Source organism: Lepidochelys kempii, chromosome 2 (assembly GCF_965140265.1).
Source record: "Lepidochelys kempii isolate rLepKem1 chromosome 2, rLepKem1.hap2, whole genome shotgun sequence".
NCBI classification, from domain to species: domain Eukaryota; kingdom Metazoa; phylum Chordata; order Testudines; family Cheloniidae; genus Lepidochelys; species Lepidochelys kempii.
The window spans coordinates 17,078,845-17,096,650 of record NC_133257.1 but is presented as its reverse complement, the minus strand read 5'-3'; the positions used below and the strand labels follow the sequence as shown (position 1 = coordinate 17,096,650).

At 41.1% G+C, this 17,806-nt stretch overlaps 1 protein-coding gene across 7 annotated transcripts in view; it reads right to left on the bottom strand.

Moving 5' to 3' along the window:
• Positions 1-17,806, bottom strand: part of LOC140906347 (otoconin-90-like) — an 85,881-nt gene that overhangs the window by 19,799 nt on the left and 48,276 nt on the right. For 6 of the 7 annotated variants that reach the window (XM_073330099.1, XM_073330100.1, XM_073330101.1 and 3 more), the window contains 3 exons: positions 5,849-5,914; positions 4,487-4,546; positions 3,684-3,858 (listed from right to left, as the gene is read on the bottom strand). In XM_073330099.1, coding sequence (XP_073186200.1) covers positions 3,684-3,858; positions 4,487-4,546; positions 5,849-5,914 — 301 coding nt within the window. The remainder of the gene's footprint in view (positions 1-3,683; positions 3,859-4,486; positions 4,547-5,848; positions 5,915-17,806) is intronic. The other variant, XM_073330102.1, reaches the window with a different exon arrangement.

Below are 17,806 nucleotides of genomic sequence, written 5' to 3'. Positions count from 1 at the left end.
ACGCTGTGAGCAGTTTGTTTCATTCCACCCCACTTCCAATGTGTCCCATTGCCCCTGCACTGCCTGGCACCTTGACCTGGCTCTCGGCAGCGAGGCAAGTAGGAGGGCTCCTAAAATGGGCTGTGCCTAGGATGTTTGTCTTGGTACAAAAGACTTGTCTGAGGCTATGAGAATCCCAGGGGTTGCTTCTGAACAGGGCTCTCCTACTAGGCCTTGGACTGTGTCCATACTGGGTGGACTCAGACTGTTTGATCCCATAGAATCATAGAATATCAGGGTTGGAAGGGACCTCAGGAGGTCATCTAGTCCAACCCCCTGCTCAAAACAGGACTGACACCAACTAAATCATCCCAGCCAGGACTTTGTCAAGCTGGGCCTTAAAAACTTTGAAGGAAGGAGATTCCACCACCTCCCTAGGTAACCCATTCCAGTGCTTCACCACTCTCCTAGTGAAATAACGTTCTCTACAGAACAGGAGCAAGTGACAGGCACCCTTTGTATTGTAGTGTAACTGTCTCTTTAAAATACGAGTGAGCACTAAAAGGCCCAGAGGATGAAAGGAAGCATCAGTTCTAACAAATGGTGAATGTTTGACCTGTCTATTGTTTCCATTCACTGGTATCCATCTGCTATCTCTGCTGGAACCTTTCCATGGTGTGACGGCACTTGAGGCATCACCGTTGTACCAGGGGAGTATTAAACAAAGATGGAAATGACAACATTCCATAGAAAAGCCTTGACAGAGTCTTCAGCTTGACAAACACAATTATATCCAAGACCCAGCTACAGTCTGTGATCGCCAAGATGACCTGCCTGTTACACTAACAGGTCGGGGAAATCCTCACCGGAGCCTCTTGGCGATGTTTGGAAAGCAGACAAACAATGCTGAGCACTGTGAATTCAAACCATTTACAAAACCTAGTGTTTTGCAGACCCACAGTGTCAAAGGTGCAGGTTTGTAAAATGAAAGAGCAGTGGGGTAAAAGTAGAGCGCTGTGTGCTCTTTATAGGAGGATAACCTTCATGGGATATAACCTTCATGGGATATAAGGATACATCCTCTGTATTTGGTCCTTTATTTCACTCTTGCTAGTGGGATTATTTGAACATGCAGCAGTTCGGGGGTTTGCCGCTTAGCATCAGAGAAAGGAAAGCTAGGAGAGGGTGATTTGGTTTTGTGGTGAAGACACAGGACTAAGATCCTGATCCAGCAAAGCACTTAATTTAACATTAAGTGTGCTGGACTGAGACCACTGAGAAATGGTTCCTATTCCTTGCTCCGCCACAGGTGACCTGCAGGACCTTTGGCATGTCACAGGCCTAGGTTCACAAAGGTACTTAAGTGCTGTGACGCTTAGCACACAGGAACACACTGTGAGCTTGGTGCCTAGGCTTCCTGTACCATGAATGGAGATGGATAGGCACCTTAGACTGTGATTCATAAAAGCCAGCAGAGGTGGGGAGCTGGCCAATGAGTGGAAGGAGAGGGGATGCTAAGCCTATTAGAGAGTCCAGGCCCACTAAATCTGGGGTTTAGGCACTTAAATACCTTAGAGACTGAGGCCTAGATTTACAGAGACTGAACTGGTTCAGTCAGATTGTGGAGATGATGCTACTTCTCTTCCTCACAGGGGTGCTGAAAAGCTAAATGCATGAATATTTTCTAAGTGCTTTGAGATCCTTCAGTGGAAGGTGTCCATGAAAGCAAAGTATTATTTAGCTACTTCACTTTAAAGACCTGAGCTGAAATCTCAGGATCCTCGGTCACACTAGTTTAATACCAGTGTAACTCCATTAAGTTCAGTGTAGTCGAACTAATATAAAATTGGAGTAATAGAGTGGAGATCAGGCCCATTAACTCTAAAGCCAGCTTTGCCACTGATTGCCTCTTTGACCTTGGGCAAGTTTCTTGAGCTATCTGCTTCATCTTTCCAGTCTCAGACTAGAAGATCAGGAATTTAGATGGAGAATGGACTTCAGTAACTGACCAACTTCTACATAATGCAGATCCTGGCACTGGCAGAACTGTTTCTTTTAGCAGGATGTTTTCAGTGTCCGTGTCTCTTTAAAGAGGTTCTCTAAATCTAAACAGTATCTTGTATATGTATATGGAAAAGCAAACATCTGCATCTCTTATACCGTACAGTGGGTTTTGTACTGACAGGAGAGATGCTGCTAACCCATTTCAAATCCATCTGTTTGAAAAGGCCGTGTCTGTGAATCTTTCTTGGGCCAAAGACTCTGATAGATTGTCCCGCAGCTTCTAATGTTCTGTATTTAGGCAGCTTTTCATTAAAATGATAAGTGAGGGGCTGTTTAAGCGTTGAGTTGTTTCAGCTATCAGTTCATTGAACTGGATCGAGCTCTGATTTCAGAGTGTCAGCACCTTTATTCAGAGAGCAATTCGCCAAGCCATTCACGAGGACTTTGTGTGGCTTTTCTCAACTGGGAAGATAAAAATTCCATTTTCCTCCCCTTCAGACGATGTGGGATTGCAGTGGATTCATCTCCATGCAAAAATCTACATTAACGCTCTTTAAACCATGACAACATTCCTCACTTAGCAAATGAAATCACCTCTTTCCCCGCCTACGCCTGGGCAGGACTTGGCCCTTGTTGCATTTCTTTCCCAGTGTTCCCCAGTCAAGTGACCATGAGGAAACAGGACTCTCAGCACTGACTCCTCCTGTCCTATATTTTACCTTACTGGCCTAGCAAGGGAGAGCACGGACTGAATTACCATCAAGGATCTGTCCACCAGGGGCAGAGGCTAAAGCACAGAGCTAGGAGTCAGGAGTTTATGGTTCTGTTCCCAACGCTGCCAAAAATGTCCTGTGTGCTCTGAGGTAAGTCACTTAATCACACCATGCCTCAGTTTACCCACGTGTAAAATGAAGAGACTAGCTTTGTGCTTTGATGCTACCATGGTCTGTAACCTATGAATGTGTTTAGATGGTCTAGTACTATGACAATGAGCATGTACACAGAGAGAATCTGCTGCCTCTCAGGAGTGGTTTCCTTTTGCAGCCCGTTTAGCCCAGCTTCACAGCCAGGGTTACAGGGAAATGTGGGTGCAGAGGTGTGGACTACGCCTGCTTTTAATTTTAGGGGGAGAGTAGTCCACATTTTGCCAGCTGAGAGTATTCAGGGAAATAAAGGCTTGGATGATAAATCCCAATATCTGTGGACAGCAAGGGAGAAGCACAATATATGGGGTTACTATCCGTGCCTGAAGATCTAGGGGATGGGATTATCCAGGCCTAAAATTATCCCTAGCCCACTGAAAACAGCCTTTTGGGAAGCTACTGCTCCGTGTGGTTCCAGGGCTGTGCTGCAAAGTAGCTGTTGTTATTGCCGGTGAATGGGGAAACGGATGGCACCAAGAAAGGGCAATGATCATTTAGGAGGGCAGGATAATCAATGTTATATCCTATGTTTTGTGAGTCATTGGAGACAGTGTTGGTTGAGGTTACATGTAAGCACAGATTGGATACTTGGATATTACCATGTGAGCCAATCGTCCATTTGTAAAGCTAAGGGTTATGACCATAAGTAGTTTAGCCAAGTGTTAAGTTTCAGACTGTTGCTGCAAGATTTCAGCATTGCTCCTCTCACCACACTTTGTTCTTTTCCACTCGCACCCATCCACCCCAGCAGAACGATCTCCCAGGAACAAAACACACCTGTCTGCTTCATCCACAGGGAGCCCTTCCATCTCGAACCGGCAAGAGCAGCCATAGTCTTCGAAATCCCTGGGGCAAAGTCCAGTTACACACCTCATTTTGTTCACGAAATGGAGCAGTGCAGGGAAGTTAGTGAATATGGCCTGGAGCCAAGTGAAGTGAGAACCCAGGCAGTCTGAGAGAATAGACATAGGAGGATGATATTCAGAGATGGAAAAGACCTGGATGATACTGTAGGTGCTGGGGTCCCCCTCCGTGGATTCAAATGCAGGATCAGGGTCTAAGGCAGAGGTCCCCAAACTTTTCAGGATCGCACCGCCGCTTACCCCGTGTGTTCTCCTCCCCAGGGCCGGGAGTGGGGCTGTAGCTCCCCAAGGCAGAGGGACGTGGACAGAGGAAAGAGGGCCAAGGCTGGGGCTGTAGCTGGGGGCAGGGCTGGGGCCAGGTGTGGAGCTGCAGCTGGGGATGGGGCCAAAGCAGAGCTGGGAGCGGAGCAAGGCTGGGTGTCACTCCCTCTGCACCATCCGTGGGGGCTGGCCTGGGCCCTGCCCCACCCCCCTGAACGTTCCTCTGCCCTCCCTCACAAACGTTCCTCCACACGTCCCAAAATGTTGGGACCTCTGGTCTAAGGAATGATATAATGCAGTAGCCCTTCTGGGGACCTTAGGAACTGCAGACAATTTAATCCTTCGATATTAGCTTTAAGGGAAATCTGTAATTTCAGGAGTTTTTCTGCTCTTTTTTTAAACAAATTCCATGCTATTTTTACTGCCAAAAATATCAAATCATGAGTCTGCACTTACCAAAAAACAATGCAACGCTGTCCACATTTTGAAAGACCCCATTGAAGAACGTGATATTGTCTAAACCAAAAGCATAATAAAACTGGTGAAAAATGTTTGTCCTTGTATAAACATGTCACGTATGTTGATTTCAATGGGAGGCATAATGCAGCTGCAGGCATGATATAATCCTTGCAGTATAGCCAACCCTGAGCATTCAAAAATTATGAGACAAGCCCCCCCAAATCATGAGATTTTAATAAATAATACCTTTGGGAATCTATTTTTTTGCCTCCTGGTTTTTGAGCCTTTTGGGGTCTTATTGTCATGCTTTTCTCTGAAGCTGTGAGGGCTAGAAATGTAATTTTTTTTAACAGACAAATTGAAAGATGAGATGCTCATAGAATCACCTGATTCCAGGAGCTGGGTTTTTACAAAAATTCCACAAGGGATATGACACAGTGGTCAGTGATGGCGTCGCCGGGTTTGGAGTTATACAGGCATTCTTCTGAGTTTGATGTTAAAGGAGGTAACCATGTGGATAGAGGCACCATGTGGATAGAGGCACTACACTAATGTTACCCAGCTCTGCAGGAACACCCTCTAGTGGAACCAATATGTTTCATTCTCTGTACTCATCTGATCCTTTCTTCTGAGATTGACAAAAATGTCAGCTGTGGTTGTGATTTTTTTTATATGAATATGTGTGTGCTGGGGACTGGAGTGAGATTGTCTTTCAACTACACGGACCCCAAACAGCCATCAGAAATTTCCCATTTTATAATCTCTGGGGTTTAAGAATAAATCCAATCTTACTTAAGATGTAAAAAGGAGTTTGTTTGGCTCAATGGTTAAGATATGGTTAAGACCATGAATCTTGAAGGTTCACTTACCCTCAGTTTTCAGACTCACTTTTCTTTTGAGAAACAGGTAAGATTTAATCATTTCAAATGTAAATTCCTAACTAGTTCATTAGCTATAAACCTGTTGCAACAATAAACTCAGCATCAGTGATACAAATTCTTCTCTAGTCAACTTGAGGAACCTCACCTAGGTTATAGCAGAGATGGTTTTGGTTTGTGTTCCAGCAACACCAATGATGCAATATCTGATAGAGGAGCCTGATCCTCCTCTTACACTCATGTCAATCAGGAGGAACTCCACCAAGCTCTGTGGACTTACATCAAGGTAAAATAAGTGCAAGCGAGAGGTGACTCAGGGCTCTGAGGTTATTTAACCTCTGCTAAAGGTCCAGTATAATGAGGGACAGATCTGTGAACACTACTGGAAAGTTCTTTCTGGATCTCTTGCCCAAAGAGGTTGCACCCTGGCGCCTCTTAATGCATACAAATATTGTAACAAGGAAAGCTTAAAAATTCTTACTCAGATTTCTTTCAGGTGCAAGTGGAAGCTCTGGTGGAAGGGCTGGGGGCTCTGATTCTTGGCCGCCTGGCTCACCAAACATATTCAAGAAGAAAGAATTTTAAAATGGAAAAGAAAAAGAAAATATATATACACTTCACAAGGATAGAGAGTGCGTATTTTATAGAGTAGCCAGATACCAGAGTGCCTTGGTAGCAACATTAATGCACTGATTCAACAAAGCATATGCTTAAGTCATGTTGACTTCAAGTTTAAAGTAGTTCTGAACATGTTTAAGTGCTTTGCTAGATAGGAGTGGACTTACACACATGCTTAAGTGCTTTGCTGAACCTGACCCTTTTTGGGGGTACTCACTTGAGCTATCACAAGCTGGCCACTTCCATTGTGCCATTTAGTCTGGAAATCCCTGTGACCTTCATTTGTTTGATTTGTGAGGTTAGGGAGAATCTGCACTGAAGCTCCATTGCTAATTCAAAGCCCCTATTTTCCTGTGTCTTCTGTGCTTGGATGTCCCTTTCAAATACAGAATCCTTTTCGTAATGCTCCCGAAGCTTCAGTCCCAACTTTCATTCTCACTGGAACCACTTCAGTGCTTGAGGGCTTCAACTCAAACCATATCATGCTCGAGGGACGCAGCACCATTAGACAGGTATCAGTCTAGCAATGTACCTTATCCGAACAGGTCGCCTAATCTATTAATATATTGATAGTGCATTGCAAGAGATCTCTGAGGGATTTCTTGTTTGCTGTATTTCTGATTGCTTCACTAGGGAGCCTAGGCACGGGTTATTGGCATGTATTTGTTTAATTTTTTTGAAGTCCATATTATTATTATTCACCATTTATAATGTTATTGTGCCTAGACTCCAACCGGGTCAGGGCCCCATTGTGCTAGGTCACTACCCCAAAGATCTTAAACTTTTCAGATTGGCTTATCTCATTTATATTGTCTACTCCCATCGGCTATTTCTGCTTCTTCATTTGGATTATTGGTGCCTCCCTTTGAAACTGCCATGGTAGAATTTTCCCACGTTTACTTTTCTGTTTATAAAATTCTGCATTAGGATAAAGGGTGTTGATTTGTTCTGCTGCTTCTTGCATTTCTCCACCTGGTGGTGAGTAATTTGCAGAGTGTGTGTTTTTGTTTGGGGTTTCTTTTGCTTCCTTAAGGATGGGTAAAATTTTCAGAAGTGCTTGGGGAGGAGGTAGCGTAGAAGAACCTTGGGGCCACTTATTTTTATTTCTGCCCTAATTTCCAGGAGCTCCATGAATTCCTCTGAGCCTCAGTGAAAGACTTTTGGGTAAACAGTGACCCAGCAAGATTATCATTCTGCTTGTAGCCAGCTGCTTTTCTCCAAACAGAAAAGTCCTTCTTATAAAATGTGACCTTTGCAGGAAAAGAGAAGCAGCACCCTGAAACTTTGATAGCTACAAGGAATTCAGATCACTGACTAAAATGATATGAACCCATTAGCAGGAGTGTCATTTAATACTGCACATGCATAAACAGATTTGGCCCAGACTTACAGTTAAGCAAAGCTATCTTTGATTTGTAGGCTGCTCCCTTTACAACGATAAAAATCCTTTTGCCATGTCATATTGTTACTGTTAATTACATATTGGGCCACATTCTCAGGTGGTGCAAATCAACATTGTTCAGGTGTAGTATGTGCTGATTTGCACCAGCTGAGGATCTGGCTCAGTGGGTAAAATTTTCAAAAGCACCTTATCCCATTGACTTTCTATGGGACTTGTGCTCCTAAGTCACTTAAGCCCTGTTGAAAATCACACTCAAATATTTTAAGGCTGTCATTTTCCAAGGAGTCTAAGAGAATGAGTCTGGTACCCAACTTCCATGGACTGTCAATGGATTATGGGTGCCCAACTGCTGTATCATCCTTTGTAAGCCCAGAGCAAATCCATGATTCTGAATCTGAAAACAAAGAATTTATGCAGAGCAAGAACCATAGCCCTAAACTCATGGAGAGCAGAGGCAATTGCTCAAGCATGTTTCATAGTTGATTTCATTCTTTTGAACAAGTTTAATTGGCATAAAATTACTAGCACAAGAATATCTGCAGCCTGCTAGTGAGGTTATGTAATAATCTCAGCCCCCCTGTAATTATTTGACTCTTTTTCTTTGTATGACCGGTAATGACATTTCCAAGTTAGTATCAATAGGCCAAAGTTTGTTAACAAAAAGAGAGAACCTGGTTTACAGTCAAAATATAAGGAAAGGAGCTCCCTGCACATTCTCCTTAGTACATACAAGAGAGCACAGGATTTTCAGTCAACAATTTAGTTGACAAAAGTTAACCTTTTCCCCAAGCAGCTTATGATTTTTTTTTACTGCTTTGTTATTTAATACATCTATTCGAGCTGCATCTAAAAGCACACAGAGTTGGAGCCCCATTGTGCTGTGTGCTAAACAAACACGTAGTAGAGGACAATCCTGCCCCAAAAAGCTTGCAGTGTCACAGATTTTAGTTATTCTGAATTACTCCGTGAATAGTTGAAGGCCCTGACTGATCCTACAATGAGCTCCACGCAGGTGCCCATATGGAATCCTGTTGACTTCATTCATTGTAACATCTAGGCCAATGCAAAGATAGTTTATCCTGTCAGTTACTCAGGAACTACCTGTTGCAAGCATTGCTTTACTCTTTGTTACCTGCCATTTATGCTGTGAGATTGGTCACAAGGTAAACAGTGGTGTTTCTGCACCCTGATCAGATGAATACCAAATACGCAAACTGCTTTCAATGGGATCACAGACATTTCCTGCATGCATGCTTGCTTTAATACATAGTCACATGAATATGAAGTGGATGCCAGCTGTAGAGAGATTCCTGGTTCTGGAAGTATTCCCCTTCTTAAGTATGGGGAATGACTCTGAAATGTCTAGTATTTCCTGAACCAGCGTGTCCACTGGTATTTGCACAAGGTTTTTGTATAATTTCCAATTTCCTAAATATGTTCTTCCAAACAAAATGTAAGAAGTACAGACATTTGCAAAAGTAAATAAAAGGGCTCAAAATACTCTCAAAGCAAATGGATGCTTTTTATTTGAAAAAGTGTCTCTGACAATCTCTTACAGACTTTACATGTGATTCATGTAAAGACAGAAAAAGTTTATCAGGAAAACAAAACATGAGCGAAGACTTTCTGGATAAATCATTGACTTAAATGGCTGACATCATGTCTTTGAGTGGCCATACTAATACTTCACATGTATGTGGCACCTTCCCTTCCAGCCAAGGAACGTTCACTTTACAAATATTAATTAATTAAATCTGAAAATACTCCCATGAAGTAGGTATTAACAGTCCTATTTTATAGATGGTAGGGAAAGCTTCAGAGACTTGCCCTTTGTCACACAGGAAGTTCTGTGATAAAGCCAGGCCTCATGGTTCCCAGTCGCAGGCCTTATTCACAAGCCTCCTTCCCCCCTTACAACTGTTATTACAAGGCAGAAGTGGTATTCAGATCATATAATTGATGCTGCTCTTTTGATCATGCTTTCTAGAAGTGTAATCGTAACAAAGTCCAGCAATGAGAGAGTGTGTGCCCTCAGCCTGTGTGTTTATAATCACAGCTATTTCAAATTGCTTAATGAGGGACAAGGAATGTAGTACAATTACGTCAAAATCACCCTAAACTATTTGGAGCAGACAGCTCAGTTGGGCTTACGTACTCAGGAGTTTAGCAAGCCAGTCCATCAAGCAAATTTACAACTTCTCTGAATGCCACCTAGCTCCCACTCAGAAAATGGAGATCAACAAATAAGGGAAAAATCAAAGCTGATCATCTTTTCCAAAACAAGAAAAGCTGTAGGCCAAAATGGACCTGGATTTTTCAGCAAGCCTTTGACAAGTTCCCACACCAAAACTTCTTAAGGAAAGTAGCCATGGGATAAGAGGGAAGGTCCTCTGATGGATCAGTGGCTGGTTGAAAGATAGAAAAAAGGGATAGGAATAAATGGTCAGTTTTCACAATGGAGAGAGGTGAACGGTGGGTCCTCCAAGGATCTATACTAGGACTTGTGCTCTTCAACATATTCTTTAATGATCTGGAAAAGGGGGTAAACAGTGATGTGGCAAAGTTTGCAGATGATACAAAATTATTCAAGAAAGTTATATCTAAGCAGACTGCAAGGAATTACAGAGAGATCTCACAAAAGTTGTTGACTGGGCAAAAAAAATGGTTGATGAAAATTAACATTGATAAATGCAAAGTAGTTTACATTGAAAAAAATAATCCCATCCCCACCCTCACATGCACAGAAAGATGGGGTCTAAATTAGCTGTTAACTACCCAAGAAAGAGATCTTGGAGACACCCTGAAGAGTGCTCTGAGAACTTCTACTCAATTCGCAGCAGCTGTTTAAAAGGCTAACGGAATTTTAGGAACTATTAGGAAAGGGATAGAGAATAAGACAGAAAATATATTGCCACTATATAAATCCATGGTGCTCCCACACCATGTTCTGGTTGCCCCATCTCAAAAGGAATAGAGTGGAACAGAAAAAGGTTCAGAGAAGGGCAACAAAGATGATTTAGGGGATGGAATGATTCCATATGAGAAGAAACTAAAAATATCAGGGCTGTTCAGCTCAAAAACGAGACGACTAAGGGAGGATCTGACAGAGGTCTCTAAAACCATGACTGGTGTGGAAAAAATGAATAGAAATGTGTTATTTACTCTTTCCAACAAGACAATAACAAGGGGTTAGTCAATTAAATGAATAGGCAACAGGTTTAATACAAGCAAGAGGAAGTACTTTTTCACACAATACACAGCTAACCATGGAACTCGTTGTCATGGAACGTTCTGACTGCCAAAAGTATAAGTGGGTTCAGAAAACAACCGGTTATGTTCATGGAGGATAGGTCCAGCAATGGCTATGAACCAAGATGGTCAGTAGGGTTGCCAACTCTGACTGGAGCTATTCCGGGAAATTATTTTTCCCAACATGATGTAATGTCATTTTCTTAAAATATCCTATTAAAATCTCCCAGATTGCTTACAGTAGTCACCAGGAGATCGATGCCAATTCTGGGAGACTCCAGGCCAGTCCTGGAGGGATGGCAACCCTAATGGTCAGAGATGCAACCACAGGTTTGGAGAGATCCTAAACCTCTGACTACTAGAAGCTGGGAGTGGATCAGTCCAAAATTGCCCTGTTCTGTAAACTCCACCTGAAGCTCTGGTATGGGCCACTGTTGGAGATAGGACATTGGACATACAGTATGGCAGCTCTTGTGTTCTTATTTAATTAAAATGTTCAAATCTGGGTATTTAGGCTAGGATTTTCAAAGGAGTTTAAGAAGAAGTTATGTGCTCAACAACCCTTGAATTTCATATTGAATTGAGGCTCCTGTGGAAATCCCAGTCCTAAACATTCCAATTTATTTTTAAGCAACTAAATGGCAGTTTTTATCTGAGTCCCTGACTTTAGACCCTCAGGTTTGAGCTTTTAATGGCTGGTGCATTTTAAAGATATTAGCAGTGTATTTGTTTGATCAATAAGCAAAGTCTTTTTTATGGTTTTTTTGGATATACACACTGATTTTCTAAAACCAACATTGTAGCAGATATTTCTGTATTATACCCGAAAACTCTGTGCTGTCAAATGGATATAATTTATAAAGTCAAAATGGCTGAGAACTTCAAAATTGGATAGTAACAGTTGGTGAATCTAGTGATGCTTGAACTTGGTGATAGTCTAAACAAGAAGTTCTCTGAACCATGTTGGAGCTGTTTCCATCCCTTCAGTCATTCTAGGCACAGCTTCAGAGTGACATACTCACTCACTCACTCACTCCCTCCCTCCCTCCCTCCCTCCCGGAATATTATTATATAGATTCTATGACATTAGAAAAAAGAACACAATGATCTTCTTGATGACTGGTATTGTTATATAAAGCTCTTAACACTAAGCTTGATTAATATAGTACTCTTCTGTGATTTGTGTTGACTCAATTCTCCGCTGCAATTCACACCATAACAATGCCTTTGAAATTCGAGAGATGAGGCTGGTGTAGTAAGTCAGTGCAGAATTTGACTTCATGTGAGCTCTATTACTGTATGACTTTCTAACTTCAGAAACAGTCATGTAGAGCAATTCCTTCCACACATTGTGACAAGAACAAAACAATCTTATGAAAAGGAAGAGAATCACATCCAGGATAAAAGCTCAGAAAGATGGTTTAGCTGAACCTCATTGTATTTATGTATGTCTGAATCGTCGGGAGTGTTTGGATAATATGGATTTATCCAAAGACTAAAATACATTCATAGATATTTTGGAACCCTTTTATGTAACTGGTTTGTAGGGTTTTTCTATGAGCAAAACGCTGGGAGAAGCGGAGGTTTCCAATTGTGTTTACATTATAAACACATTTAAAAGTTTTCTTCCATTACTCTAAACCTATAATGCCTTTGAAATCCTGCAACAACACACTTTACCACTAATCTGATTATGCCTTTTTCAGTATGTACTAGTGATGAGACAGGGCGGTAATCCAAAGATGTTTTTCAAAAGCTAGTCCACTTGAAATGGGCAGTATTAGAATGTAAACGTTAAATAGACATAAAAATATGCAGTCACTTACCACTGTATAATACCATCAACATATTCATCAGCAGAATTACAATCATTGTTTTAATCCAAAGAATGGAAAGAGTCACACAGCAGAAACATTTGCCTGGTGAAGTAAGTAAAATGTTATGTAGGGAGTTTACGTCTTAAATGGACGAGTAAAAAAACATTTGTTATAGGGGGACATTTTCTGTGACTGAATTATTTGTGTAGCCTGGTCATATTTCATTTTGATTTGACATGCAGTTACTCACTAACACTTGTGAAATGCACATATTCTAGCAAAGTGGAGTCTCACATGGTATCCCAACATTTTAATTGATACAATGACTATTTAAACTTGATTAACAATATTTGCTACAGGACCATTTGAGGTGAGTAAACAGACTATTCCAAAATACTGTTAATGAGGAAGCCATAACTGGCAACAAAATGGTGAACTTGAAGTTTGTTTTGTTTTGTTTCTGCAATAAATTTTAATGTCTTTAAGGAATATTTAGTCAAAACACTTCTTTTAAATATGGCACATTGTATAACGAAACGTTGTATAGTGGAAGATCTTCAGTAGGTGTAAACCATCATAACTCTATTGACTTCATTTAAACTACCAGAGGAACTGCCCCTGTGATAGTCAAACATTAATTGTAGCTTTTACAGACATACTGACGTAGCATGTACAATATTTTCATATTGATGTAAATTATACAGCATGTAGGTCTAGGTCTGAGTCTGCTTTTACTAACAGCAGTGTCAAAGAGAAGTAACTCCACTGAAGTCAATGGAGTTTTGCTGATGTGAAGGGGACCAAAAATCAATCTCTTGGTTACCGTCTCCAGCTGTGGTTTATCCTGGGTTTTAATTTTCTGAATCAGACATTACAGGATTTTCAAATGAGCAAATGAACATTTAATTACCAATGTGCAAACATGTATTTACCCCTCACGATCTTTTTCCCCTAAATACTGCTTATAATGCTTAACACCAGCCTAATGCTGACATTCACATTTACTAAATTCTCTTGTAATGCTTTACCAGGATGAATGGATGTAAATATAATGGGGGCGGGGGGAATTCTGGTTTCGTACAATACCCTAAATCATTTTGCCTGCTCTTTAGTCTGCATCCTCACTGTCTTAAATAGTTTTATCTTAAATAGTTTTCTCTTTGTGTGCAATTGTTTAACAATAAAGAGCATATGAAAAAGAACTTACCTTGAGGAATATTATTCAAGAGTAGTTGGATGGAGGACAAATGGATTTCAATGGGGTCAGTAGTAAGTGATTTATACCCCCTTGAACGTGTACTTTACCCATGTGATCACTTCCTTTATTAACCCTACTTCAACGTTTATTAATTAGTCCTTTCATGAGATTTCTGCAGGTCAGTATACCTACTGCATAGCTTAACTAAGCTATGGGAAATAGCACGGGGCATGTAAAGGTTCTATATTAAGAGGCCTTTCTACAGGTGCATCCACTGTGCTGCACGCTGACTTAATATGATGCTGCTGTAATTAAATAACAATTGTTTCACTGTATTCCCTCTTCTACCAAATCTCTGGGTCATGTGATTATGGCTTTTAATAACTTAATAAGAGGTCGTGGCCAGTGATGAAAGACTACTGAACACTTATACAACATTACAAGCTTTGGCATCACACCAGTGTTGAAAACCCTGCCTTTATCTAATCTCTATGGGTCTGATCCAAAGCTTAAGGGCATCAATAGAAAGGTGTCCACTGATTGCAATGGGCTCTGGACCAGGTTTTCTCTTAGTTTAATATGTACTCCTTTTAGCAATGCCAATTGCAGTTAGTCTTCAAAGTCACCATTGGCAAAGGACAATGGTTATTCATTTCAGATGCACAATTTTAGTGAAAGCTAGTTGCAAGTTTGGGATATTTTGCCATTTGGGGCTTTAATAAGTCACTGTATGTGGGGTTGAGGCTGACAACACCTGACGTTCCAGTTTGCCTAGGTGGCAGAATTTGTCTCCTCATTGAGCAAGCCATCAAGATCACATTACTCTTGTACTGCACACCCTCAGTTCAGTCACAGTCCCATTTCAAGGCCTTGGTCTCAATGTACAAGGTCATAAAGAATCAGATCCAGCTACTGTAGAAGACTCCATGTCTACCCATGACCCTCAAAGACAGCTGCACTCGTCTGGGACACTATAGCAAAACAAAGTAGAGGATGGAGGCTCATGAGAACCAAAAGCAAAGCATCCTTGACTGCAACTTGTTCTACCATAACGACTGGACTGAAGCAAAGGCCGGACCCCTTTCAAGCAAGCAGCAAGACCAGCCAAGCCACACCATTCTGCCAGGCTGTATGTTACCGAGGCAGTTATAGCTAAGATTCATAACACCATTCTCTTGTCGTCACCTTAATTTGTCATATTAACTGCTTAAGAACAGCTATGGTGGTTCCCCTTTTGTCATTAGGCTCTGTGCTATGTGCAAAATAGGAGTCAGGGAAACCTTCTGTGGGTGGTCTGAACGAGCTAGGAGTAAAGTAATTGTTTCCTCAGGGAGGCAGATGGCTCCACAGTTAGAAATCAGCAGCCAAAAGAGGTGTCTTTGATTTACAATGGGCCACCTTGCCAAGTGGTGTGAATTGGCATAGTTCCGCTGACATCAATGGACATATGCCAATTCATGCCAGCTGATGATCTGGTCCAACATATTAATGTGGAGAGGTTGGAATGGCCCAAAAAGTACGTAAAAAGGGCTGTGGAGGTGGCCCACATGAGTAATAATTAGGCAATGGAGAGAGAAAGAGAGAGAGAGTAAAGACTAGAGCTGGTTAAAAAAGTTCTATTTCAACATTTCTTGACCCAAAAAAAGAACATTGTTAATTTTTTTTTTAAATGTGCCCGTTGTGCTACTGAGGAGCTTCTAGCAGCAGAGTAACGCCCCCTAAAGTGATATCATGATGATAAGAATAATTCATTTCCACAGCTGCACGAGTGCTGGCTCTTCCTGCTCAGGTTTCCATCCAACACAGTAGCATGGGTCCTGGTGGTGGCTTGTTATGGGAGCCTAATGGAAATATTGAGCTTTGTAATGGAACTTGAGCTAGGGTGGTGACTAATAATTAAGGCTGCCAGGGTCTCAAGAAACAGGAAAAAGGTCACAGCCACCCTGGCTTTCCCTTTTGCCCATGACTCACTCTACAGCAGTGGCTCCTGCCCCAAGTTTCCCTCTCCTGGTGCAGCGCCACTCAGGTTTGGCCTGGTTGCGCCTCTGTCATGATGCAGGGGGAAGGACAGGCAAACCCTGAGTGGCACTGAGCGCCGATGTTCCCGCTCACAAGGCCCAGAGTGGGGAGGCAGACCTGGTCCTGTGGGACACAGGAGCTACTGCTGTCCAGGTCCCAAGTGAATGTGTGGTGGGCTCACTCACCAGCCCCTCCCCCCAACTCCGCTCCTCACTTGAGCCAGGATTGGGGTTGTGGTGCAGGGGGTGTGTGTGTTGGGGGGTGCTGCCAGAGGTGGCCAGCACCCCCTTATCTGTCAGTGCTTTTTTTTAATCAGGCATCATGGAAAAATTCTGTCCAGCATTTTCCCACAGAAAATGGCTTGTTTACCAAAATAAAAATTTTCACAGAAAATGTTTTTCTTTATTTTGTTTTTCAGTGAAAACTGGGGAAACACCAAAAACTGAAAAATTGCTTTCCAGTTTTCTCTGTTTCTGTTTTTTCATTTTCTTTCTCTCTCTCTCTCAATCTTTCTCCATACATGTGCCCCTTTTTTCCTCTTTTTTTTCCATGTTGCCACTCAATAAGAGAAAGAGGGGGGAAGGAAAGGTAAACTAAAAATTTCTTTTTCAAAAATCCCACAAAAAAAGTTTAGAAACTGAAACTGAACATTTTGGGAAGTTTTTTTAAATGGTGGTTTCTGTTTTTTAATTCTGCAAAAAGCCCTGGCCAGCTGTATCACAAAGGATATGCCTATTATTCCTAGTCTGATTTACACACTGTTCATACCAGCCATTGTTCTTTCTAATGACCTGACTTTTACTAAGTGGTGTGGTTATAATTTATAAAAAGAAAAGGAGTACTTGTGGCACCTTAGAGACTAACCAATTTATTAGAGCATAATCTTTTTGCGAATACAGACTAACACGGCTGTTACTCTGAAACCTGTTATAATTTATGTCATTCTAAATTCCTTTACTATGACTGAGAGCTTAGCACTTGCACCCTGCCACCAGGTACTATGGTGAACATACGCTTTGAAAGAGGAGCACCAGAAACCCTTGTTATGCCTATAGATTACTTTGTGATTCCCAGTTGTGATGATCTTCTTCTTTGGTATTGTATCAGTTAGTATAGTCTTCTCTTCATTAAAATATCTGGGTTAAATTTGTACTCAGTAACAGGGAAAATATGTTCACCTTGTTTGAAATGTGAATACTGTAGTTGGATGACATACTTTTGATTCACAGCAGCATTAGGTATTACATTGGAACACACGTGTTATGTGATTTTTGTTTTGTGGTTGTTGCTTTTATTAGCAAGAGCTGTTTGTTCACTGAAGGTATATGAAGGTATTGAAGGGAGCAGGCTAAGGACAGGACTTTTTAGTACTTGATATGAATCGGCATGAGCTAATATAGATACAGCATAGCAGTGAAAGCACTGTAGGTACAAACATTTCTTATAGAAGAAGATGCAGTGGCTGTATTCTCCCACTCACATGGCTCACCAGTTTAAAGCATGGAATAAGGGAGATCTCTTGATTTGGAACACTGAACGATCTGAAAATGTTTAGGTTCATGAAATAGTAAACAAGTGTCACCTTTTAGACGTCTTTTAGGTCTGATTTAAAATTATTTCATATTTATTATGATCGCTTTCATGTAATTTTGGACAAAACTAACAATCTGCATACATTAACCGACTTTATAGATATCTTTTATAAAGCACAGTTTAAAAATCTTTTTAAAATATTTCATTACAGTTAAATTTATTGTTTGAAATTCACCTGGTTTTATACATCATTTATACAATCCTGTGGAGGAAAAAAAATCTCTAGAAAATAGCTGGTTGATACAAATATTTGCAACTAACATATCTAGCCATCAATTGTTAAATGGAAAAAGACTACTAAAGACTGCCAGAACTCTTCTCATTTGCAGTAAATTCCCTCAGTGCTTTAGACAGATTGACAGATGTTTGTAAGGCATTTTTGCTTTAACGCTGGAAGAACAAAAGAAAATCACACTCAGAACATATTTCACAAGGAGAATTTCTAAAACATATTATAAGCTTAATTATACGTTTTTTATTTCATAAATAAAAGATAATAAAATAGCTATTGGGGACAGACTCTTAATCGCTCTGTGGAGATTT